At 45.3% G+C, this 24,102-nt stretch overlaps 1 protein-coding gene across 1 annotated transcript; it reads left to right on the top strand.

The window, feature by feature from the left end:
* The first annotated feature begins 1,961 nt into the window (after positions 1-1,961).
* ARHGEF4 (Rho guanine nucleotide exchange factor 4) lies at positions 1,962-23,394 on the top strand. Its single transcript, XM_084876190.1, is given in 23 exon segments — positions 1,962-2,114; positions 2,116-2,166; positions 3,189-3,318; positions 3,383-3,430; positions 3,434-3,545; positions 9,377-9,435; positions 10,309-10,456; positions 10,459-10,559; positions 10,563-10,627; positions 10,979-11,017; positions 11,019-11,046; positions 11,050-11,085; positions 11,089-11,108; positions 11,110-11,112; positions 19,907-19,941; positions 19,944-19,990; positions 19,992-20,036; positions 20,820-20,858; positions 20,860-20,927; positions 20,929-20,987; positions 20,990-21,064; positions 21,782-21,801; positions 21,805-23,394. Coding segments are annotated over 23 exon segments (1,374 nt in total). The 5' UTR covers positions 1,962-2,055; the 3' UTR covers positions 21,892-23,394.
* The last annotated feature ends 708 nt before the right edge of the window (positions 23,395-24,102 follow it).

The following is a 24,102-nucleotide window of genomic DNA, read 5'->3' as shown; positions in this document are numbered from 1 at the left end:
TACCTCAATAAAACTGGGAAGTTGGGGTGGATAGCAGCTGAAGAAGCCAGATGCTTTTCTACAGGAACAAAACGATTTTCTGATGGACAAGGTCAATAAGGAGATATCCTGAGTCAGGGCTTTCCTGAAGTGCCTCAGCATGAATCTACCTAAGTCAGTTCAGAGTTAAAGCCCTACCTCTGCCATCCCTATACTCCTCTGTGATGTGATGGCTGCACAAATTCCCTGACCTTTCAGACCTGGATTTGCTTATTTGTAAAGTGGGGGCCAAGGGCAGTTCTTGGTGTTAGTTAGGATCAGAACCCCTGCCCCATCCCCAAGGCCCAAGTCACCACAGCCACCATTCCTGTGCTTGGCAGTCTGGATTCCCTGAGCAATCCCACCCAGTTTCCAAGGTCAAATATCTGCACTTGCATGAGTCCTTGTGACCCTGACAGCCCACACCGCCTCCGTGCTATAGGGGCTGGGCGCCCTGGCAGCACAAGCCGACTGCTTTGCAGAAGGCGGTCTGAGAACACCGCGACTCCGCCCCGCTGTCCCTGCACTTCTGTCCCTGCTGCTGTCCCTGCTCCTGAGGTTCTCTCAGGCCTGGCACCGCCCCACAGCCCCAGAAAGTGCCCTGCGCGCTGTGCTGCGCTGCAACTTGCCACCAGGTTCTCAATGTGTGCTGGCGCTCCCCGTCCTCATAAATGCTGTGCTGGTATTCCTGCTGACCTTCTGCTGACCGCCAAAGCCAGGCGCCCCGGCTTTCTCCAGGTGAGTGGCGCCTCCATTACCCACTCTCCGCGCCCCGCAACTCTCCTTGCAGCCCCATCTAGCTGTATATGCCCACTCCCAACTCAGTGACCCGAGGTGGTGAAACTGTAGCCCCGCAAGCCACAAACAGATACCGTTTGTGGAGGGAGCCCCTGCTTGCCTGGGAGTATGGTGACACATGTGCCAGGCATCCTTCCATTTGTCATCTGTAGTGTGTGTGTGTGTGTGTGTGTGTGTGTGTGTGTGTGTGTGTGTGTGACTAAAATAGGGCATCTCTGTGGGTGACTGGAGATGTGTATGTAGCTGTGGCCTTGACTGCTGTGGTTGTCTGAAAACTGCTTATGTGACTGAAGTGTGAGCAGAACTGGACATGCATTTCTGTGTAGGTTTAAAAGACGTCTGTGGAAGATGAGCAGGCTCTTTTGCACATGTTACCAGCTTTTCCCATTTTGGGTTTTAAGTGGTCTCAGTGTGCCCCAACACACTACAGGCAGAGCCCCCTCCCCTTGTAGGTGGCACTCTGAACAGCCCTCAGCCCTGGCTGCTCAAGGGCCTACAGAGCTGCATTCCCAGATTGTCCATTGCAATCCTACCTCAGCCTGCACATGTGAGAGAGGAGGAGATGGGGCAGGGTGGGAAGGATGGTGGGTGGTCATCAGGGGGAACTTTGAAGCAGAGCCTGGCTTCCCTAGGCCTATCAAAATCTCAGGGGCACAGGAGGAGATCCTGCCCCTTGCCACTCCTTGTCTCGAACTTGCTCTTCCACTATGACAATCCCCTCCTGCAGCTTTTTGGTCTTCTCCAATGTCACATTAGGAGAACCTAACAGGGAGTAGCTGGCACAGCAGAAAGTGCCCTAGCCCCAGTATCACAGAGCAGAGATGATAGATGAAGCTGAGAGACAATAGTTTAACCACTGGCCCAATAAAGATGGGAGGCAGGTGTATCCTATACAGGGACATGCATGACTTTCGGATTCTGTGGCTCACCAAGATTCTAGTGGTTACATTCACTTTAGTCTTCATAATGAGCCCTGCCAGTCTAGACATGCCTAGGACATAGCCCTGCCCCCCAAAGAGTAGCTGGCTCAGAAGGAGTCTCCACCCCTCCTCTGTGATATGAGTCAGGATCTCCTCTTCCCATGGCTGCTGAGGGGTGGGGTGTAGAGGGCAGGAGCACCCTGTCCCATGAGGTCCATGGCAGCCTTATTCCACTGATCTGCCTTGTCCATGGTTCTCTCCATAGTTCATCAGCGATGGCAGTGTGGTCTGTGCTGACACACTCTGGGACCATGTCACCATGGATAACCAGGAACTGGGCTTCAAAGCTGGGGATGTCTCTGAAGTAATGGATGCCACCAAAAGAGTGGTGGTTGGGTCATGTCACTGATGGGTTTCCAGCTAGCTTTGTGTGGGTATGGCACTGGCCTGAGCTTCTCCCAAGCCCATAAAGAGCCAACTGGTTCTGCTCAGAAACTCAAGCCTGAAACTGCTCTGGTGTTGAGTATGGACTTCCCTTTCACGGATGTGGATTGGGTGGGTGGGGGTCAGAAAGAACAGTCCACCTCCAGCAGAGCCTTAACTAACTCCAACCCCCTTCTCCCACAGAATCCAGGGGGCCCTCAGTAGAGAAAGAGGAATAGTTCAGAAATGAAGGTGTGTGGATCCCTCCAAGGGGAACCTGCATGTCAGAACACCACCACAAACAACTGGGTCTACCAAGCATTTACTAAGCACTGTGCAGGACATTCACCTGGATCCTCTCACTCATAATTTTCACAACAGCCCTGGGAGCTGAAAACTTCACTTACACCTGAGGCATGGACAAGTTAAATCCTTAACCCAATAGTTCGCAGGAAGGGACACAGAATCTCCCTAAGGAGGCTTTTAAGTCTCTAAGAAAGGAATCCAGGTGCAGACTTCAAAAGGCCAGCAGAGAGCAGTAGGGAAGGGAGATCCCCAGGCCCTGGAATTCAGTTTGTCATCCATGCCCAGATTCCCTATAAACTGTCTATGGTGTACCCCAAGCCTTTCCTAGTTATGGGTCAAAGAGCCAGCAAAGCCACATCACCATCCACTTCTGGTCTCTATAGAAAAAGAGCACAGTATGAGCAAGCACAGTTCAGAAACTGTAGTGGGCAATCCTTTATTCCAAGCCCTGTGTCCAGCACAAGCCAAATGTAAACAGAAGAAAAGGAGCAGGGCACCTTCAGAGGAGACATAGTCTTAGATGTCACTGACAACTGCAATGGTCATCAGACCTGTAGTCCCCCTGTCCAGATGAGCATTGTTCTAGGGTGGTAGGAGCTTGTCCCAGTGTGTCCTAACAGCTCTGAGTCCCCATTACTACACAGTCACAGGCATGCAAGGCATCGACCCTTGCTTGGTACTGACAGGCCACCTTGCCTGCAGCTGTGGGTGAACCACGTCGAGCCCTGGGACGAGGGCAGGCGGTGATGGAACTGAGGCTCGAAGCAGCAGCAGGAACCAGATGCGCACAGTCATCAGTGAGATCCTCAGCACAGAACGGGACTATATCAAGCACCTATGGAATAGCTGTGAGGTGAGGCCCTCCAGGCGGTTTGGTGGAGTTGAGGAAGAACCTGACCGCTGGACCCTGTCCCCAGGGCTACATCAGGCAGTGTCACAAATGCGCCGACATGTTCAGTGAGGGGTAGCTGCACACCATCTTTGGGAACATCAAGGACATCTATGGAGGCTCCTCTGCCTGCTCAGAAGTTGCCCTGCAGGCTAAAGGCCAGCAATGTGCTACTCTTTTCCAGAAATCTTGTAGGTTCCACTCCCTCACCTGCCCGAATGCTCTCAATCCTTCAACATTGTTTTAGAAGTGTCCCTGGTTCTGTGGGAGAATAAGTCAGAGAAGGCTCCTTAGAGTAGGGGGGGTTGGGATCAGCCTAGGATTTCCTTGGGCCAGATTTAAGGGCAGGAGTAGGATGGGCTGCCTCTTGAGCATTATGTGGGCTGTTCATAGCAAATTTTGGAGTTTTTCATACAGTGAGAAAATTTATGTGTCATTTACAGTGCTTACTTACACTCCAAATGCCAACTGGCATTTAGCCAAGGTTCACTGAACTGGTTAGATGGACTATTTTTTTTTTATTGATTTATTGATTATGGTATCACATAATTGTCCTCATCCCTTCATTCCCATCTCAAACCCTTCCCCACTTATGCCCCCACCCCCCTGTTGCCCATGGCCACTGGTTAGGCTTATATGCATGCACACAAGTCCTTTGGTTGATCTCTCCTGCTTACCACCACCCTCCCCTACCTTCTCTCTGAGGTTTGAGAGTCTGATTGCTACTTCTCTATCTCTGGGTCTGTTTTTGTTAATTGGTTTACATTGTTCATTATTTCCCCTAGATGTGTGAGATCATGTGAACCAAGAAATAGGAACCGAAACTGAGACAAGCCATAATGGTTAGGCAAATGAATCAGTCTGAAGTGAGTTCCTTTCTCAGCCAACAGTTCTTTTGAGTTCCAATTTCAATGTCAAACAGTTCCTTATGTGTACATGTCAGCCATGATATTTCAGATCTGGTTGATGGACAAATGGTGGTGATGCAGGTCCAATCATCTCTGGTTTGGTCCTGGGCATCCTTCAGTTACACACAGCTGCTGTCTGCTAGTATGTCAAGGCGTTGTCAGTGTCTTCCATCTCTGAACTTTTTCTCTTCTGTCTTCATGACTGGAGGACTCCTGTCAATTCCTCTCTGTTGCAGGAATCCATATGGTCTCGGAGTTGTTTTCTGAAAATATACAAACATATTCGCAACCAAAGGGATATTTTCTATAAATTTGATTTGGGATCATTTTTCTTTTTATTTATTTTTCTTTCTTTTCTTTTCTTTTCTTTTCTTTTTATCCCCAAATTGGAGTGTTCTTTCTAGGTCTGTGAAATATGCTGTTGATATTTTAATGGGGAAAGCATTGAATCAATAGATTCCTTTGGATAGTATGGACATTTTAATGATGTTGATTCGACCAATCCATAAACATGGTATGTTCTTCCATCTGTTTACATCTTCCTCTATCTCTTTTTTCAGTATCGTATAGTTTTCTGCATATAGGTCTTTTACCTCCTTAGTTAAGTTTATTCCTAGGTATCTTAATTTTTTTTTTTTTTTTTGGTGTGATGGTAAATGGGATTGCTTTTTTAGTCTCTCTTCCTGAAGTTGATTATTGGTGTATAGAAATGTCATAGATTTCTTGGCATTGATTTTGTATCATGCTACCTTGCCAAATTCATTTATTAAGTCTAATAAATTTTTCATGGAATCTTTAGGGTTTTCTATGTATAGTATCTTGTCATCTGCAAATAAGGACAGTTTTACTTCTTCTTTTCCAATTTGGATTCCTTTTATTTCTTCTTCTTGTCTGATCGCTATGGCTAGTACTTCCAGCACTATGTTGAACAAGAGTGATGATAGTGGGCATCCCTGTCTTGTTCCTGTTCTTAGAGGAAATGGTTTTAGTTTTTTCCCATTGAGTATGATGTTGGCTGTGGGTTTATCATATATGGCTTTTATTATGTTGAGGTATGATCCTTATATTCCCACCTTGCTGAGGGTTTTTATCAAGAAAGGATGTTGGATTTTGTCAGATGCTTTTCCTGCATCAATTGATATGACTATATGGTTTTTATCTCTCAATTTGTTTATGTGATGTATCAAGTTTATTGATTTGCAAATGTTGTACCATAATTGCACCCCCAGGATAAATCCTACTTGCTCATGGTGTATGATCTTTCTGATGTACTGTTGGAGCCGATTTGCTAGAATTTTGTTGAGGATTTTGGCCTCTATGTTCATGAGGAATACTGGCCTGTAATTCTCTTTCATTGAGTTGTCTTTATCTGGTTTTGGTATTAGGGTGATGCTGGCTTCATAGAAGGAGTTTGGAAGTGTACCTTCCTCTTGAATTTTCTGGAATAGTCTGAGGAAGATAGGTTTTAGTTCTTCCTTGAATGTTTTGTAAAATCCCCCTGTGAAGCCGTCTAGCCCCAGGCTTTTGTTTGCTGTAAACTTTTTGAAGACTGCTTCAATTTCTTCCATAGTTATCAGTCTATTGAGATTTTTAGACTCTTCCTGAGTAAGCTGTGGAAGGTTGTGCCTTTCTAGGAATGTGTCCATATCCTCCAGGTTGTCTAGTTTGTTAGAATAGAGTTGTTCATAGTATTTTTTTAAACAATCCTTTGTATTTCTTTGGGGTTTGTTGTTATTTCATCTCTTTCATTTCTGATTTTGTTTATTTGGGTTCTCTCTCTTTGCTTCTTGGTGAGCCTGGCTAGAGGTTCATTAATCTTGTTTATCCTTTCAAAGAACCAGCTCTTGGTTTTGTTGATCTTTTGTATTGTTTTTTTGTTTTGATTTGTTTTTGGTCTCTATGTAATTCATTTCTCCTTTGATCTTTATTATTTCCTTCCTTCTGTTCACTGTGGGCTTTTCTTGTTGCTCCCTTCTAATTCTTTGAGTTGTTGAGTTAGATGATTTATAACCATTTTTTTTTTCTTGTTTTTTGAGGTAGGCCTGTAGAGCTATATACTTCCCTCACATTTTTTTTGGAATGTTTTTATTGTAGTTTATTTCTAATATTGTATTATGCCATTGTGATCTGAGAAAATGGTTGATATGATTTCTATCTTTTTTTAATTTGGGGAGACTTTGCTTGTTACCCAATATTTGGTCTATTTTTGAGAATGTCCCATGTGCATTTGAGAAGAATGTATATTCCGTGGCTTTGGGGTGAAATTCTCTGAAGATGTCAATTAGGTCCATCTTATCTAGTGTAGATTAGTATTACTGTTTTTTTTGTTTTGTTTTGTTTTGTTTGCTGAATTTTTTGTCCAGATGATTTATCCATTTATGCCAGTGGTGCATTAAAGTCCCCTACTATGATTGCATTGATGTCGATCTCTCCCTTGATATCTTCCAGGAGATTTTTTATATATTTGGGTGCTTCTGCACTGGGTGCATATATGTTTACCAGGGTTATATCTTCTTGCTGAATTGCTCCCTTTAGTATTTTATAATGGCCTTCCTTATTTCTTGTTATGGCCTTTACTTTGAGGTCTATTTTATCTGATACAAATATTGCAACTCCAGCTTTTATCTTATTTCCATTTGCCTGAAAAATGTTTTTCCATCCCTTCACTCTCAGTCTGTGTGAATACTTTGCTCTAAGGTTGGTTTCTTGTAGACAGCAGATATGTGGGTCATGTTTTCTTATCCATTCAGCTAACCTATATCTTTTGGTTGGTGCATTTAATCTATTTATACTTAATGTTATTATTGATAAGTACCTGTTTGTTGTCATATTTTCCCTTAGTTTTGTGTTTCTTCTTGCCTTTCTCTTTTTTATAGCAGTCCCTTTAGAATTTCTTGCATTGCTGGCTTGATAGTGATGAACTCTCTTAGCCCTTTTTTGTCTGTGAAGCTTCTGATTCCACCTTCAATTTTGAATGATAGCCTTGCTGGGTATAATATTCTTGGATTCAGTCCCTTGTTTTGCATCACTTTGTACATTTCGTTCCATTCCATTCTGGCCTGGTGTGTTTCTGTTGAGAAATTAGTTGCTATTATAATAGGAGACCCCTTGTAGGTAACTTTCTGTCTCTCTCTTGCAGCCTTTAATATTCTTGCTTTGTCATTGGTGTTTGTTAATTTATTTATGATGTGTCTTGATGTTGGTCTTTTTGGGATCAACTTGTTTGGGACTCTGTACTTCTTGGACTTGCATAGTTTTTTTCTTTCCAATATCAGGGAAGTTTTCTGTCATTATTTCTTCCAGGAGGTTTTCTATTCCTTGTTTTTCTTCTCCTTCTTGTATCCCTATTATTCTAATATGTCATTTTGTGTTGTCCCAAAGCTCCCTTAGGCTCTCCTCTTGTTTTTTAAGTCTTCTTTCCAATTGCTGCTGTGTTTGTGTGTGTTTTCCTACCTTGTCCTCTAATTCACTGATGTGATCCTCAGCCTCTTCTAGTCTACTGTTTAAGCCTTCCATTGTGTTTTTTATTGCAGCTATGTCGTTCTTCATTTCCTCTTGGTATCTTTTCATGTTGGTGACATTCTCATTCAGCTCCTTATAGGTCTCATTGAGTTGTGTGTATTTTTCCTCCAGCTGTTTAAACATCCTTATATCTGTTACTCTGAATTCTGTCTCTGATAAGCTGCTAACTTCGAATTCATTTAACTCCCTTTCTGGTGACTCCTCTTTTTCTTTCCTTTGGGGGTTGCCTTTTTGTCTTCCCATGATTTTCTGTTGTGTTTTAATTATAGATCCAATTGCCTTGCTGCCCAGGTTCCTTTGAGGATGGTGCTACTGGTGTAATCTCTCAGTTCTCCTGGGCTTGGTAATCTAGTGTAGCATCCTTCTAAAGCTATTTGGGTTCTCTTGGTGTAGGCCTGTAAGCTTGGGAGGCACAACTGTGGTGTCCTAGGAGTCAGCCACTGTGGATGGGAGTGTCTTAATTTTTGCTGTCTTGCAACCTTAATTGTAATCATGTGTACCCAGCAGGGACTCGCAGTGGTCCCCAGGAACCATCTGTTGGGGTATTGGTGCTCAGGGGACCTGCTATTTGGAAAGGCGTGGCTGAGGTTCCTAGGGTTCTACAGTCGTGGGATGGGAAGACCCAGCTTTTGCTGTTGCACCTATGGTGGATAGGCGCTTACTCCCAATGGCGGTTCACTGAAAAACCCATGTTAGTGTGCCAGTGAGGTGCACTAAAAGACTCAGAAGGTCCCTGGCAGTGTAGTCGCACAGCTGAGGTGCCTGTGGGTCAGTATCTAGGCTAAGTGAATTCAAAGCTTCTAGTGCTGGAGGGATATGTTCAAGACCGCACCCAAGGCAAGCTCACAGTGGCTTCCACTAGTGGCTCAGAGTTCTTCCGGAACCTCACCTCTGAGGTGGCATATCCATTGGATGCGCACTCTCAGGGTGCAGAGCTCAAATGCACACCCAGGGGTCCCAGCACCGCGGTTGAACAGCTGGGCTAGCCTCCAAGAAGAGGGAGTTCAGAATTTCCACTGCGGGGCCTCGTGCCCCCGTCTGTACAGAATCTACTCTGTAGTGCTCTTGGCGTCTCCCGTGCACTGCCCCAGGAGAGGCATGCAACCCTGGAGTAGGCTGTCCCAGCTTGTCTATGGGGTTGGGGTAACGTGCGTGAGAGTGTGCGAGAGATCCAGGAGATGTGTGCAACCCCAGAGTGGGCTGTCCTAGCTTGTCTATGGGATTAGGGTAGTGTGTGCAAGAGTGCACGAGCGCCCCAGGAAAGGCGTGCAACCCCAGAGGGGGTGTTCTTCCTTGTCTATGGAGTTGGGTCACAGGTGCAAGTGGGCGCGAGCAGGTGCGAGCCTGCAAACACGTGAATCTGGAGTTTTGCTGTTGGGGAGAGAGAGCTGCATTTACAGGTGCTGCAAATGGTGTATCTTTGGATGTGGAGGTCGAGTCTGCAGCTGGGGTAGCAGGATAATGGCTGAGGTGGGTGCTGGTCATGGGGCAGTTCCAAGGCCTGTCTTGTTGTTGGTGTTGATGAGTTTCCTTACTCACTTCCTCTCTCTCAGCTCCATCCTGCCAGCTGCCATCTTTTTCCTCATTTCTAGATGGACTCTTTCCTCTGGCCTTCTCTGATAGGAAAAGCACAAGTTTTATCTATCTCCAAGTAAAGTTGTTGGGGTGAGCAGAAGATGTCAAGTCCAGTCCATTAGGGACAATGTGAATTCCTTCCTGCTTACCTGCAGGGGGTTGGAAGACCCTGTCAACCTCTCTCCGATGGCAGAAGAACTGGGAAGGGAGACCTTTGTTCATTCACAGGAGCAGATTGGGTCTAAGCACCCAAGTGAGTGTGGGATTGGGGTCCATCTATTTAGCAGGCAGAGTTGTGAATAGAGGGATGGGAACAAGCACTATATTAACATAATCTAGTGTGAGTATCACAGCAATCCACCACCAGCCAGCAGCTGTTATCCTCTTTGCTCACCCAAGTCCATAATGTCATAGGTCACTACATGGCATACCTGGCCTTTCTCTGGATCCAGGTAGATGAGGATTTTTAAAAAAGGAAAGAAAGAGGCCAGAAAGGGGCCAGAACTTTTGTGAGGAAGAAGCAGGACATTGGGCTGAAAATGAAAATCCAGGTGGCACAGCCATGGAATTACATCCATTTAATCTTTCCCCCTCTCCTTCCCTCCCTTCCTCCCTCCCTCCCTCCCTCCCTCCCTCCCTCCCTCCCTCCCTCCCTCCCTCCCTCTCTTCCTTCTTCCCTTTCTCTCTCTACCTTCTTTTCTCCTTCTCTTTCTTCTTCTTTCACCCTCTTTCTCTCCTCTTTGGCCTTCCTTATTAGCATCATTTTCAAAAAATATATTTTTACTGTATGCCAGTCAAAGTTGTCTGCTGAGAGTCCTATTGAGAATGCCTGATGGTGACAGGAATAGTACATGCTAGTTTTGAGAGGTTGTGTCCCTGGGCATGACTCACCATAGCTTGAGCCAATACTATTGTAAAGCTTGGGCCCCCTGAGTGCAGCTCCTGACAGAAATGCAGAGGCTCACACTCCCTTCCTCCCTACACATGCTGGGTGCCTGATGAAAAAACAGCCACCCTAACTTTCAGTTGTGCTCCCCAGCAAGCAAACTTCCAGATTTATTCAAAGGATTCCAACAACCATCCCAACAAATGCATGGAGCTCTCACCAAGCTCAACCAGTACATGTATTTCTGTGAGGCCTGCCAGTTGCTGCAAAATATGATCTACATCTCCCTCAATGGCTTCCTGCTGACCCCAGTGTAAAAGATCTGCAAGTACCCACTGCAATTGGCCATGCTGATCAAGTATACCCACCACCCCCAACACAGGTAGGAGGCTGCTGAGGGAGAAAGGACAGCCAGCGCCTCCTCACACCCTGGGTCAGCCAGTTTGTTGAATACTCTCGGTGAGCAGGGCACTACTGTAGATACTGGGGTGACAACACAGAGTAAAACCATCCCTGCTCTCACAAGTTATTGCTGAGATGAGGGAAGAGACAGAAATAGAATATTACATGCTGCCCTGTGTGGCATTTATGGAGAAAATGGGGGTGTGAATTAGGTGAATTAGATGAAAATGGGGGTGTGAATTAGGCCAAGCAGCACATGCAGCTCCAGGAGGCTCCCAGCCCTTCTCTGCTCTCCACCTCCCAACCCTCTTCCATTTCTGTTCTTCCCCAAGGATTTCAAGGATGTGGAAGCTGCTTTACATGCCATGAAGTATATATGTGGCCTCTCTAATCAATGAATGAAAATGGAAACTTGAAAACATCAACACGATTGCTCAGTAGCAGAGCTCCATAGAGGACTGGTAGGTGAGGGCCCAACACTCCAGAAAATATTGTGACTTGACCACTTGCTTTAAAATCATACTTACTTCTGAAAAATCTAGGAGGGAGCTGGGGCAAGGAACTATGCTCCTGGAACTAGCAAATAAGAGCTGTAGCAGGAAACCCACTCACCTGAGCTCTGGGCCCCGATCCCTTAGTGCTGCCACCCAAAGCAGGCCTGGTTGCCTCTTTCCTGGAGAAGACTGTGTGGGAGTTGACTCATGTTACACAGCCACAGAGATAAGTATGATGCTGCTTCCAAAGTGCAGCTGCTCAGCCCAGCAAGAGGAGCTGTTCTCTGCCTTCAGGGAACAGGTCAAATCCCCAAGTTTGGGGATTCCCAACAGAAGGGTGCAGGCTTTCCAGAGCATCAGCACAGATGGATCACTATGAATCAGAGTGTCCTGGTTTTTTTCTGGCTTGCACATTTCACTTGTATCTGCCAATACTGTCTTCTAAGGCAGCATGGAGGTCTGAACTAATAGTGGCATTTCAGTCCTTCAAGAGGCATTCACCTCCCCCCTCTTTTAAATTTTAATTGAATTTATTGCAGTGACACTGGTTAACAAAATTATACAGGTTTCAGGTGCACACTTCTACAACACATCAACTGTACACTATTGTGTTCACCACCCAAAGTTAGATGTCCATCCATCACCATGTACCTCCTGTATGCTCCTCCATGTCCCTCCATTCCTTCTCCCCTAGACAATCACCACAATGTTGCCTGTGTCCATGAGTTTTTTTTTTGTTTTGTTTTGTTTTTTTCTCAATCCTTCCACTTTCCCTGCAGCCCCCATCCCAACAGCTATCAGCCTGCTCTTTATGGGTCTGTAATTATTTTGCTTGTTAGCTCATTATGTTCATTAGATTCCACATAAAAGTAAAATCATACAGTACTTGTCTGACTCTGACTGGCCTATTTCATTTAGTATAATGCTCTTCAGGTCCATCCATGCTGCCACTAAAGGTGAGGCTTGTTTCTTTCTTTCTTCCTTCCTTCCTTCCTTCCTTCCTTCCTTCCTTCCTTCCTTCCTTCCTTCTTTTTTCTTTTCTTTTCTTTTCTTTTCTTTTCTTTTCTTTTCTTTTCTTTTCTTTTCTTTTCTTTTCTTTTCTTTTCTTTTCTTTCTTTCTTTCTTTCTTTCTTTCTTTCTTTCTTTCTTTCTTTCTTTCTTTCTTTCCTTCCTTCCTTCCTTCCTTCCTTCCTTCCTTCCTTCCTTCCTTCCTTTTTCTTTTCTCTCTCTCTCTCTCTTCCTCTTTCCTTCCCTTCCCTTCCCTTCCCTTCCCTTTCCTTTCCTTTCCTTCCCTTCCCTTCCCTTCCCTTCCCTTCCCTTCCCTTTCCTCTTTCTTTCTTTCTTTCTTTCTTTCTTTCTTTCTTTCTTTCTTTCTTTCTTTCTTTCTTTCTTCCTTTCTTCCTTTCTTCCTTTCTTCCTTTCTTCCCTTTCTTTCCTTTCTTTCCTTCCTTCCTTCCTTCCTTCCTTCCTTCCTTCCTTCCTTCCTTCCTTCCTTCCTTTTCTCTCTCTCTCTCTCTCTCTCTCTCTCTCTCTCTCTCTCTCTCTCTCTCTCTCTCTCTCTCTCTCTCTTCTTTCTTTCTTATTTCACAGCCAAGTAGTATTCTACTGTGTAAATGTATCACACCTTTTTTATCCATTCAGGCCAACTGCCACAGCCCCACATGGCCTTGGTAGCTTCCAAATCTTGGCTATGTAAGTAATGCTGAATGAACACATGGGTGCATATATTCTTTCGAATTAGTGTTTCTGGTTTCTTTGGATAAATTCTCAGAAGTGGAATCAGTGGGTCATAAGGCAATTCCTTTTTCTTTTCTTTTTCTTCTTCTTTTTTAGATAACTCTATACTGCTTTCCACAATAGTTGTACCAATATGCATTCCCACCAACAGTGTACAAGAGTTCCATTTTCTCCACATCCATACCAACACTTGTTGATTTATTGATGATAGTCATTCTGACAGGCATCAGGTGATACTTTATTGTGGTTTTAATTTATATTACAGACTAGAGGCCCAGTGCATGGAATTCATGCATGGTAGGATCGGGCCTAAATGGGCAGTCAGGCATCCCTCTCACAATTCAGGACTGCTGGCTCCCAACTGCTCACCTGCTTGCCTTCCTGATTGGCCCTAACTGCTTCTCTTGCCAGCCTGATCACCCTCTAACCACTCCCCTGCCAGCCTGATTGATGCCTAACTGCTCCCCTGCCAGCCCGATTGCCCCTAACTGCTCTCCCCTGCCAACCTGGTCACCCCTAACTGCCCACCCTTGCCAGCCTGGTCACCCCTAACTACCCTCCCCTGGCTGCCTGGTCCTCCCCAACTGCCCTCACCTACCAACCCAATCACCCCTAACTGCCCTCCCCTGCCACCCTCATTGCCCCTAACTGCTATCCCCTGCTTGCCTGGTCCCTCTCTTCTCCCCAACTGCCCTCCCCTGCAGGCCTTGTCACCCCTAACTGTCCTCCACTGCAGTCCTGGTTCCCCCCCGCCCCAACTTCCCTCCCCTGCAGGTCTGGTCTCCCACAACTGCCCTCCCCTGCCAACCTGATCACCCCTAACTGCCCTCCTCTGCCACCCTCATTGACCCTAACTGCTCTCCCTGCTTGTCTAGTCCTCCCCCGCAACTGCTCTCCCCTGCAGACCTGGTTCCCCCCACCCCAATTGCCCTCCCTTGCAGGTCTTGTCCCCCCAAACTGCTCTCACCTACAGACCTGGGTCTCCCCCAACTTCCCTTCCCTGCATGCCCAACCACCCCCAACTTCCCTCCCCTGCAGGTCTGGTCACCCCCAACTTCCCTCTCCTGCAGGGTTGATTGCTCCCAACTGCCCTCCCGTGCTGGCCATCTTGTGGTGGCTATCTTGTGTCTACATAGGGGCAGCCATCTTTGGCCACATGGGGGCTGCCATCTTGTGTGTTGGTGTGATGGTAAATTTGTATATTACTCTTTTATTAGATAGGATTAGTGACATTGAGCATCGTTTCACATGCTTATTTGGTCATTTTTAAGTCCTCTCCAGAGAAGTGTCTATTCAGGTCCTTTACACATTTTTTTAATTGGATGGCTTGGTTTTTTTTTTTTTTTTTTTTTTTTTTTGTATTGAGTTTTATATTTTGGATATTAATCCTTTATCACATGTAAATTGGCAAATATGTTCTCCCATCTACTGGGTTGTCTTTTTGCCTTGTTGGTTTACTTGGCTGTACAAAAACTTTTTAGTTTGATGTTGTCCCCTTAATTTTCCTTTTGTTTCCCTTGCCTGAGATTGTTACAAAAAATGTCTGAGATTTTACTGCCTGACTTCTTCTAGGAGTTTTATTATTTTGAATCTAACATTTAAGTTTTTAATCCATTTTGAGTTTATTCTTGTATATGGTATAAAAGATAGTCTAGTTTTACTTTTTTTTAACAAATCCCAACACTAATTATTGAATAGATTATCTTTACCCCATTGCATTATTTGACCCTTATGTCAAATATTAATTAAGCATAAAGGCTTGGATTTACTTCTCTGCTCTCTATTCTGTTCTATTGATATGTCTATATTTTGTCAGTACCATGTTGTTATGATCACTATGGCTTTGTTATAGCTTGACATCAAGATAGCATTATTCCTCCAACTTTGTTCTTTCTCAACATTGCTGTGACTATTCAGGTCTTTTGTGTTTCCATATAAATTTTAGTTCTACTTCTGTGAAATACCAAGACAACCTGGTATATATATATTGCTTTGGGTAGGTAGTATGGACATTTTAACTTTGTTAATATTTTACTTCCATGAACATAGTATATGCTTTCACCTACATCTTTAATTTCTTTCTTCATTATCTTCTAATAATTTTGCAAGTACAAGTCTTTTACACCCTTGGTTAAATTTATAACTAGGTATTTTATTCTTTTTGAAGCAATTATGAATGGAATTGTTTTCTTAGTTTCCCTTCTGATATTATTGGTGTAAAAATGAAACTCATTTCTGGGTATTTATTTTGTATTCTGCTGCTTTAGTAAATTCCTTTATCATTTCTATTTTTTTTTTTTTTTTTTTTTGCTATAATCTTTAGAGTTCTCTATATACAGTATCATTTATCTGCAAATAATGGGCAGTTTTATTTATTTCAAATTTTTAAAATGAATCTTTATTGTTCAGATTATTACAAATTTTCCTCTTTTTTCCCCCTCCATTGCTCCCCTCCACCAGGTTCCCATTCAACCTTCTGCCCTTTCCCCTCCCCTCATTGTCCTCATCCATAAGTGCACAGTTTTTGTTCAGTCTCTTCCCATACCCTCCACTCCCCTTTTCCCCGAGAATCGCCAGTTCACTCCCCTTCCATACCTCTGATTCTATTATATTCACCAGTTAATATTGTTCATCAGATTTTTCAATTCCCTTGGTTTTTAGATTCACTTGTTGATAGTTACCTATTTGTTGTTCATAATTTTTATCTTTATCTTCTTCCTCTTCCTAAAGAACCCCCTTCAGCAATTCATATAATTCTTATTTGTCAGTGATGAACTCCTTTAGCTTTTTTTTTATTTGTGAAGCTCTTTATCTGGCCTTCAATTTTGAGTGATAGCTTTGCTGGATAGAGTATTTTTGGCTATAGGTTCTTGTTATTTATCACCTTGAATATTTCTTGCCATTCCATCTGGCTTGCATGGTTTCTGTTGAGAAATCAGCTGACAATCATATGGGGGCTCCTTCATAGATAACTACCTGTTTTTTTTCTTGCTGCTTTTAATATTCCCCCTTTGTCTTTTGCCCTTAACATTTTAATTATGATGTGTCTTGGTGTGGTCCTCTTTGGATTCCTTTTGTTTGGGGCTCTGTGTGCTTCCTGGACTTGTAAGTCTATTTCTTTCACCAGGTAAAGGAAGTTTTCTATCACTATTTCTTCAAATAGGTTTTCAGTATCTTGCTCTCTCTCTCTTCTTCTGGCACCCCCATAATTCTGATGTTGGTTCACTTGAAGTTGTCCCAGAGGTTTCTTACACTATCTTCAACTTTCTGGATTCTCTTCTCTTATGACTTCTGCAGAGGAGTGTCCTCTGGCTTTGTGTTCCAAATCTTTGACTTGATTCTTGCGATCTTCCATTCTGTTTTTAGGACTCTGTATAATATTTTTTCTTTCAGACAATGTATCCTTTATTTCTAGTTGATCCTTTTTCATATCCTCATAGGTCTCATTTATTTTATCAGCCTTTTCTATGAAATTCTTGAAAAATCTTATAAGCTTGGTTTTGAACTCTATATCCAGTCTTTTGTTCTCCATCTCTTTCGTTTGAGATCTATTTCCTTGTCTCGCCATTTTCGCTGCTTCCCAGAGTTGGTAGGATTGCTTTGTGTGCTTGGTGTCCTACCCTGTTTCCCCGAAAATAAGACAGTGTCTTATATTAATTTTTGCTCCCAAAGATGCGCTAGGTCTTATTTTCAGGGGATGTCTTATTCTTCTTATGAAGAAGAATACGGTACACATTTATTGTTAAATGAAAATAAAGGAAATTTATTACCTGTATACGGTACAGTAGTACGGTAGTTGTCAACACAAACCAGACAAACTGTGAATCCTACAGTATCAAGAATTTACTCATTTATTCAATGACAATCATGTCATCATCTTGTGGAACATCATCATAACAATCCAATTCCTGAATTTCCTGGTGAATTTCTTGTGACTCCATTTCTTTCAGAATCAGTGGACCAAATCTCTCATGTTTAGCAATAGCACTGTCTTTAAATGAGTACTTCTTGTCAAGGTAGCCTGCTCGCAGTGCATTTGCAATGCAACTGTCAGTGATTTTTCTCCCATGAATTCTTCACCCAAGTCATAACTTGTTGCACTTTAGGTTTCACAAAGTTTCCACACTGATTTCTCTCCATTCTATTTTCAATGTAGTCATTAATTTCCACAAGCAAATTGTCTTTGAATGGCTTGTTTATTTCAATATCAAGAGTCTGGAGATAGGCCGTCATTCCTACAGGAATCATTATCTGACCTATTTTTCTTTCGTGAAGAAATGTCTTCATGTCTTTAGCACAGTGAGTGCTGGCTGCATCCCAGACTAACAGACCTCTTTGGCTCCCTCGCATTACAAGCTGCAGCATTAAATAGACCCACTTCCTTATAACTGCTTGTGTGGCCCAGGCTTTTTCAGTTTCAAGAATAAAAACACCCAAAACACGTTCAATCTTTTCCTTCTTGCCCTTAGAAATTATTAAAGGTGGGATTTTAGTGCCATCCAGACGAATTGCCAAAATACAGGAAACACTTGCACTTTCGTAAGCAGTGGAGGGAATGTACACTAAGGAGGCACCCCACTGTTTAATTGTTTGAGATGATTGGCCCATAAACACTGCAGTTTCATCCATAGCAATCATGTTGGAAAGATTGTATTTAGAGAAGTCAGCATCATCAATAAAGGACTTGAATGCAAGTGCTCGCTTAATAATTTGAGTATCTTCCAACCTAAACAATGTTGTAGATCTTCTTAAAGACAGTTCACTTCACTGAAGGAAATTATCCAGCCAGTGTTGTGATGCTTTGAAGTCTTCGGGGGCTATGTCAAACTGTGGTGCCATTGCAAGGGCAAATTCTTGAATCTGACCCCTATTCACAACCAAAGCCTTTGCTCTCCTGTCAACAACCCATTCACAGATCAGATCTTCCAGCTTGGAAAATAATGGTTGCCGACCTGATCCACACTTGTGCTTTTTAGCATTTCCCTTGTCCACTTGTTCAATGAGGTTACTATACTCTGCTCGCCATTTTCAGACCAATGGGATACTCAACATCTTCTCTTTGCAGAAAGCAGTAAGATTTTGGCCCCAAGAGTCTTCCACGATTCTTTTCTTGTACTTCGAAGAGTAGCTTTTTCTTTTGCGCTCATTTCTAGGGGTAAAAAAAGGAATTGGGGTATCAAGGTGGGGGAAGGGGATCACTTAAAATGACACAGGGAGGATCAGAGGGGGAATCAAAATGGCACAGGAGAATCTGAGGGGGGATTACCATTTTAGTAACCCCCTTTGATCCTCCTGTGTCATTTTGATTGCCCCCTCTGATCCTCCTGTGTCATTTTAAGTGATCCCCCTCCCCCCACCCCTGTGCCACTGAACACCTTCACCAGACATCCCCCCTACCCCTTTATCAGACATTTCCCCCCTAGGGTCTGCCTGGGGACTCTCACTGGGCTTGCTGGGGCCTGGATCTGGGCTGGAACAGGGTCTGCCACTGACTGAGAACCTTCAGTCATCATGAGGGTGGCCGAGAGCATCAGGTAGTGTCACCAGAGACAGACCAGCATTCAGCACCTTTGCTGCATCCTGTCCGCTCTAATCCTCCTGTTCTTCTACATGCATCTGTGAAAGTCTCCTCCTCTCTCCCGCCCCGCACTCACTGCTCACTCCGACCTCCGCTCTGCCTCCACACAGCAGTGACGTCAGGACTCTGCATAAAGTCACTGGTTGCTAGCGACCAGTTTATGGTAAATTAATTTTCATTCTGAGACAGAGCCTGCGGGGGCCTTATTTTCAGGGCGATGCCTTATATTTCACTCAGAAGGAAACCTGTAAGCAGGTCTTATTTTTGGAGGATGTTTTATTTTTGGGGAAACATGGTATCATTCTTTTATTAGATAGGTTTAGATAGGATAGAGACCTGGTGCATGGGTGAGGTCAACTGGTTTGCCCTGAAGGGTGTCCTGGATCAAGGTGGGTGTTCTCTTGGGGTGGGGGCAGCCTGGCGAAAGGCCTGTGGTGGTTTGCATGCTGGCCACGCTCCCTGGTGGTCCAAGCAGAGGCCTTGGTATTTGGGATTTATCTACTATACTTGAAACTTTGTAGCCTTAAGCAGAGGCCAAGGCAGGACGGGACTGCAGAAACTTAGCTTCCTTCATTGCCAGGGGAAACTCAAGCCTCTTGCTCTTTCCAGCTCTGTGGCTGCCGCCATTTTTGTTGGGCTTTATTTATCTTCTATAATTGAAACTTTGTAGCCTTAAGTGGAGGTCAAGGCAGGCCAAGGCAGGCAGAAAGCTTGGCTTCCTCTATTGCTGGGGAAACCCAAGCCTCCTGCTCTCTCTGTGGCTTCAGCCATCTTGGTTGTTAATTTGCATACTCGCTTCTAATTGGCTGGTGGGCGTGGCTTATGGATGTAGTGAAGGTATTTCAATTTTCATATCACTCCTTTATCAGATGGGCTGTCCTTTTCATTGCTTTGAGCATCCTGTAACCATTAGTCTGAACTCTATATCTGATAAATTGCCTCCCTCTAAGTTTTATTTAGCTTCTCCCCCCCAGCCCCCCCCCCCCCCCCCCCCCCAGCTGGAGATTTCCTTGTTCTTTAATTTGGGGCCTGTTTCTTTGTCTTCCCAGTTTAGCTGCCTTTGTTTGTTTTGTACTAGATACATTTGTTATGACTCCCAGTTTTCATGGGGTGACCTTTAGGTGTTCTATGGGGTCCATGGGTGCAGTGTTCTTGACACCTGACCTGGATGGTCCAGGACTGACCCTTGTAACAGTTATGAGGGCCCTCCTTTTGTAGTAATTGCCTCTTGAGTGCTGTTGACTTATTTCTGCATGGCATTGACCTGAGGCTCAAGCCTGATTATAGCTTGTGAGTCACTCTTCAGGTCCTGACCACATGAAGTGAAATTTGCCTCTGCAGTGTCTGGTGCCTACCAATATCTCTTCTGTGGATATGCTGCTTATGAAGCTTATTGAGTACTGCTCTGATATTGTCTGAAGCTCGTGGCTCTCCTTGCAGTCTCTCACAGGGAAGATCTCCAGGTCAGGAGCTCTGAACTCATCTATCAGGGAAACTGATTCGAGTTACACAGCCACAAGCTACAAGCCAGCAGAAGATTTTTTTTTCTCTTTGACCACCAACTCATCTATTGTAAGAAGGTACTGTAAGAAAGTCTCTTTTTCCTGCTGGATAGCCTATTTAGAAGAGGAATGGAAAGAGTGAAACTAAGGGCTAGATGCAGCTACCCAAAGAAAAGATGACATACACAGGGAACCTTTTTCCCCTGGAGCCTTGAGTATGGGAGACCTTTCCTTGGTCTTGCCCTTAGGGCCTGATAATGGTGGCAGAGTAAGTAGTCCAGAGACTATGGGGTGGCCCTCACAGCCTGACCAGGGCCCATTACTAAAAGAACACCCTCCTCTCTGAACAAAACTCAGCTTCTCCTCCCTAACCCTGTAGTCCTCTGCTCCAGTAGCTTCCCTACCTCCTCTGTGCTGCTAGCTGTATTCCTCTTTTAAAACAATGCCTAAGTGATCCTCTCCAGAAGCCCTCTTGACAACTGATTTGGTTTGGGTATACCTGGTGCTCTTCTCTGCTGTGGTATGGACCCTGGATCACTTTCTGTATCCATGGCTGCTTGCCACAAAACTACAGGTGCTTTTAAAGATTCTCAGGCTAGCCAGTAATTTAACTGAAGGAGGGAGGCTCTTCATCATACATTTGGCACATAATTGGGGCTGTACGAGGCTCACTATGCCCTTGTGAGCTCATCCTCTGCTGGGGAGGTAGGTGTGTGGCCCACCAGCCCTTCCAGTTACAGGGAAGTGAGTGAGACATGGCCTTAGAGATAGTCAGGAGAGCAGTACTAAAGATGGGGAAGGATCCAAAAGATGGGGAAGGATCCTGCTGGCTGGGCTGGCTGCTCACATTGCCTCTGGCAGGACCTTCTACACCAGGATTTGCTGTATTATAAGGGCCAATGTGTATTATAAGGGCATGGATAGCTTGGAGGAAGTGGATCTAGAGTACTGGAAGGATAAAGACCTCCATCAAGAATGCCTTCCAGTTGCACTATGGAACCATGGGAGAGAGCTATCTGCTGTGTGCCAGGAGCCTGACCAGAAGCAGTACTGGCTTAAAGCCTTTGCCAGTAAGAGGGTGCAGGTGTGGCTGGACCAGAAGACAGGTGAAATACCCCTCTCAACTTTGCTGCACTGCAAGGGTCCACCAGGCCTTCTTACCCCAGAATGCAAGGTCAGGACAACCACTGACTGGGACAGCATGTCTCATAAACCAAGGATCTCAGGGTTTGGTGAGGCTCCAGGGTATCTCTTGATTTCAGCCCCAGGAAATGGTTCTGCTGGCCTTTTGTGGGGAGGGGTTGCTTCCAACACATGTTCACTCAAGTGTGCTCAGTTGCAGGTACCAGGGGGAGCCCTTTCTAGGGCAAGCCCTGGGATAACACTGGAGTGGGAGGTGGGACTGACCTCCAGAAGCCTGTACCATCCCCATATGAGCAGGATATCTCCACACCATATTCCCCTCCTGTCCATGTGCCCCTTGTCCTCATACTCAGCAGTGACCAGACTGACTCTTGGCTTGGGAAAAACCTCTGGTGAAAGATGGGGTAGGGCAAGGGGAGAATGTGGGTAGGGCCCTGAGAAGGGCACCAGGAAGGACACCTTGGCTCTTCCTTCAGCCAAGGCCAGCTGGCTGAGCAGGACACAGTCCCTGCAGCATGATGAGCCCTTTGCACTGTAGAAGGAGTATGATACACAGAGAACTATTCCATGGCCAGGAAGCACAGGACAAGAGTACTGTGGGCAGGGGAGGAGGGGAAAGTAGAAGAGTAGCAAAGTCCTGACAGAGAAGCAGATATCCTATTTGTGCCCCTCCCTCCCAGGCTTCTCCATTACTGAGCTGTAGAGGGAGCAGGCCATGCTGAATGCCAGCAAGCAGCAGGCAGCCAGGAAGCCCAAAGGTAAGCAGGTGGTAGTCCCATATCCACTTTAGCAGCCTAGTCCTGATCAAACCCTTCTCTGGCCCCCAAGGCAAAGTGAGCTAGCACCTAGGTCCTCAGTTACCCACTGCCCTTTGCAGGTATTTGGTCTCAAAGGTTGGTGATAGGGGGGTCACCACTGATGAAACTTATGTCAGTATGCATTTGAAATTCTTGCTCTCAATCATCTCAGATACCCCCGCCTCCAAGTAATACCATTAGTAATAGTGACAGTGCTCACTTCCCCTGGCCTGCTTTGTGGCAGTCATCCTCACAGCAGCCTTACATCCCAACTCCCACAGAAGCACTGAAACTGCCTTGCACAGGGTCTATGCCATGGAGAAGCTCCAGAGCCTCACACCTTCCAGGTCCCTTAGCCCTTGTCTCTGCACACTATAAGAGAGTGGCTCAAGCTCCTAGGTGTAGTAACCCCACAGAAAGCAAGTTCCCTATCATGGTAGTCTGAGGCAAAGCCTTGGGACAGGTCCCATTCCACCACACCACAGCAGAGAATGCTATTCTGCCCTGTATTAACGACTCTCTAGGCACTTATATAACCCCTTCTCTCCTTACCCAGCCCTCGGACAGCCGTACTATCTGATGCACCTGACATTGCCTGCAACAGCAACAGGTCTTGGTGTTGGCAGAGCACAAGTAGAAGCCATCAACCTCTGTATAGCATTACTGGCTGGCGCCCTTGCTCAAGTGAGCCTATGCCCCACCAACATCACTGTCTGGATGGACCTGCTCTGCCAGCTAGTCTCCAGCTTTCCCTCCCCAAGGTTCACCCATGGCTTTCAGCCCTCCTCTGCCTACTCTGCAAACTGGAAGTGAGCAGGGCTGAGCAAGGAAGTGGTGTGGTGCCACCAGTAAGTGCCAGGCTCTGCACCTATTCTTGGTTCTTCCTCACTACTGATGCACTACAGATTTCAGCTGGAGGGGCAGGAGCCCCACAGCACAGGAACCTCCCGCCTCCTTCCTGACCTTTGTGGGGCCTCCTGGAAATTACAGCTGAGAACCAACAGCCAGACGGAAAGGACTGTGTGAAAGGACTGACTACTTCAGACTCTCTTCTTTATACATCTAATCATTCTTCCTCTTCCTGTTTTATCTGGGCAGGAGGAGGCTGTCTGCCTTCCATCACTTGGAAAGCTAGGCTGTGTGCCCCTTTGCCCTCCAATTCTCCTTGCAGGCCTCCAGCTGATGGTGCCAGGCAGCTGACATCCTTGGAGGGTGGGAACCGGATATTCTGCATATGACCACATCTGACACCAAAGCCCACCCATTTTGCCTCCTTGTTCCTTTCTAGACACTCTCTTCATTTGTAATGTGTTTATAATCAACTTCAAACTTCCGTCAGGGTATGTCCACATGTAGCTGTGTGTTGACTCCAGAACCTGGTTCCAGTTTTTTTGTTTGGATTTTGTTTTTCTAAAAATGGAGAAAAAGAATTATAAGTGACACAGGAAGATTTTCTTATCCTAAGTGAGCATGAGAAGCCATAAGGATTGAGTTTTATAGCCCAGCATGCCAGAACTGACCAGAAGCCAGTGAGTATGTGGGTTGGAGGGGGAAACTACATCCCATCCCAAGGAAGGGTGCCCATGAGGACAGCCAGGGCCTGGCTTGTGGGTGCAAAGTGCCCAGCAGGCCCTCTGGTTCACTGGAATTCAGCAGCATGTTGTCATTTGCAATACTCTACCTTCTCTAATCCAGACACTACATTTAATTTCATAAAGAAACTTGTAAAAAACAAACTGGTTGCCAGCCCTTGTTTTCTTTTGATGTCTATACATTTTCTCCTCTGTAGGCCCACCCTTCTCTGCCCTAGGCCTTTCCTTAACCTGGAGGAAATAATCCCAGTAGCACCCAGAATTGGGAATAGGGCCACACCTAGTTGAGATCACGCCTCAGGGCTTTGGTGAAAAGACGCTAAAGTGGCTAGTCTAAGTGCTTGAAAGAGGCTCAGGGCCCCTGGGAGCTGTCCAAGTGTAAAGTATGGCTGGCTCAGCCTCTCCCTCCCCTTAGGGTTTGGAAGCCTACTCCCTCCCTGACTACTCTCAGAGTTTATATTTAGCTGAAGTTAGCAAATGTGTTCAGGGGACTGGCAGTCCATAATCTTTCTGGGTCTTAGCATCTTACTTAGTGAAAGGGGGAAGAATGTGTCGTCCCAGGAGGACCTGAGTTACAGGACCATGAGAAGAGGATTGAGGGTGGCTTTCCTC

Source organism: Pipistrellus hanaki (assembly GCF_964339955.1).
Source record: "Pipistrellus hanaki genome assembly, chromosome: 3".
Taxonomy (NCBI): domain Eukaryota; kingdom Metazoa; phylum Chordata; class Mammalia; order Chiroptera; family Vespertilionidae; genus Pipistrellus; species Pipistrellus hanaki.
Note: the sequence above shows the minus strand (reverse complement) of the source record. Positions and strands in the feature narration are given on the sequence as shown.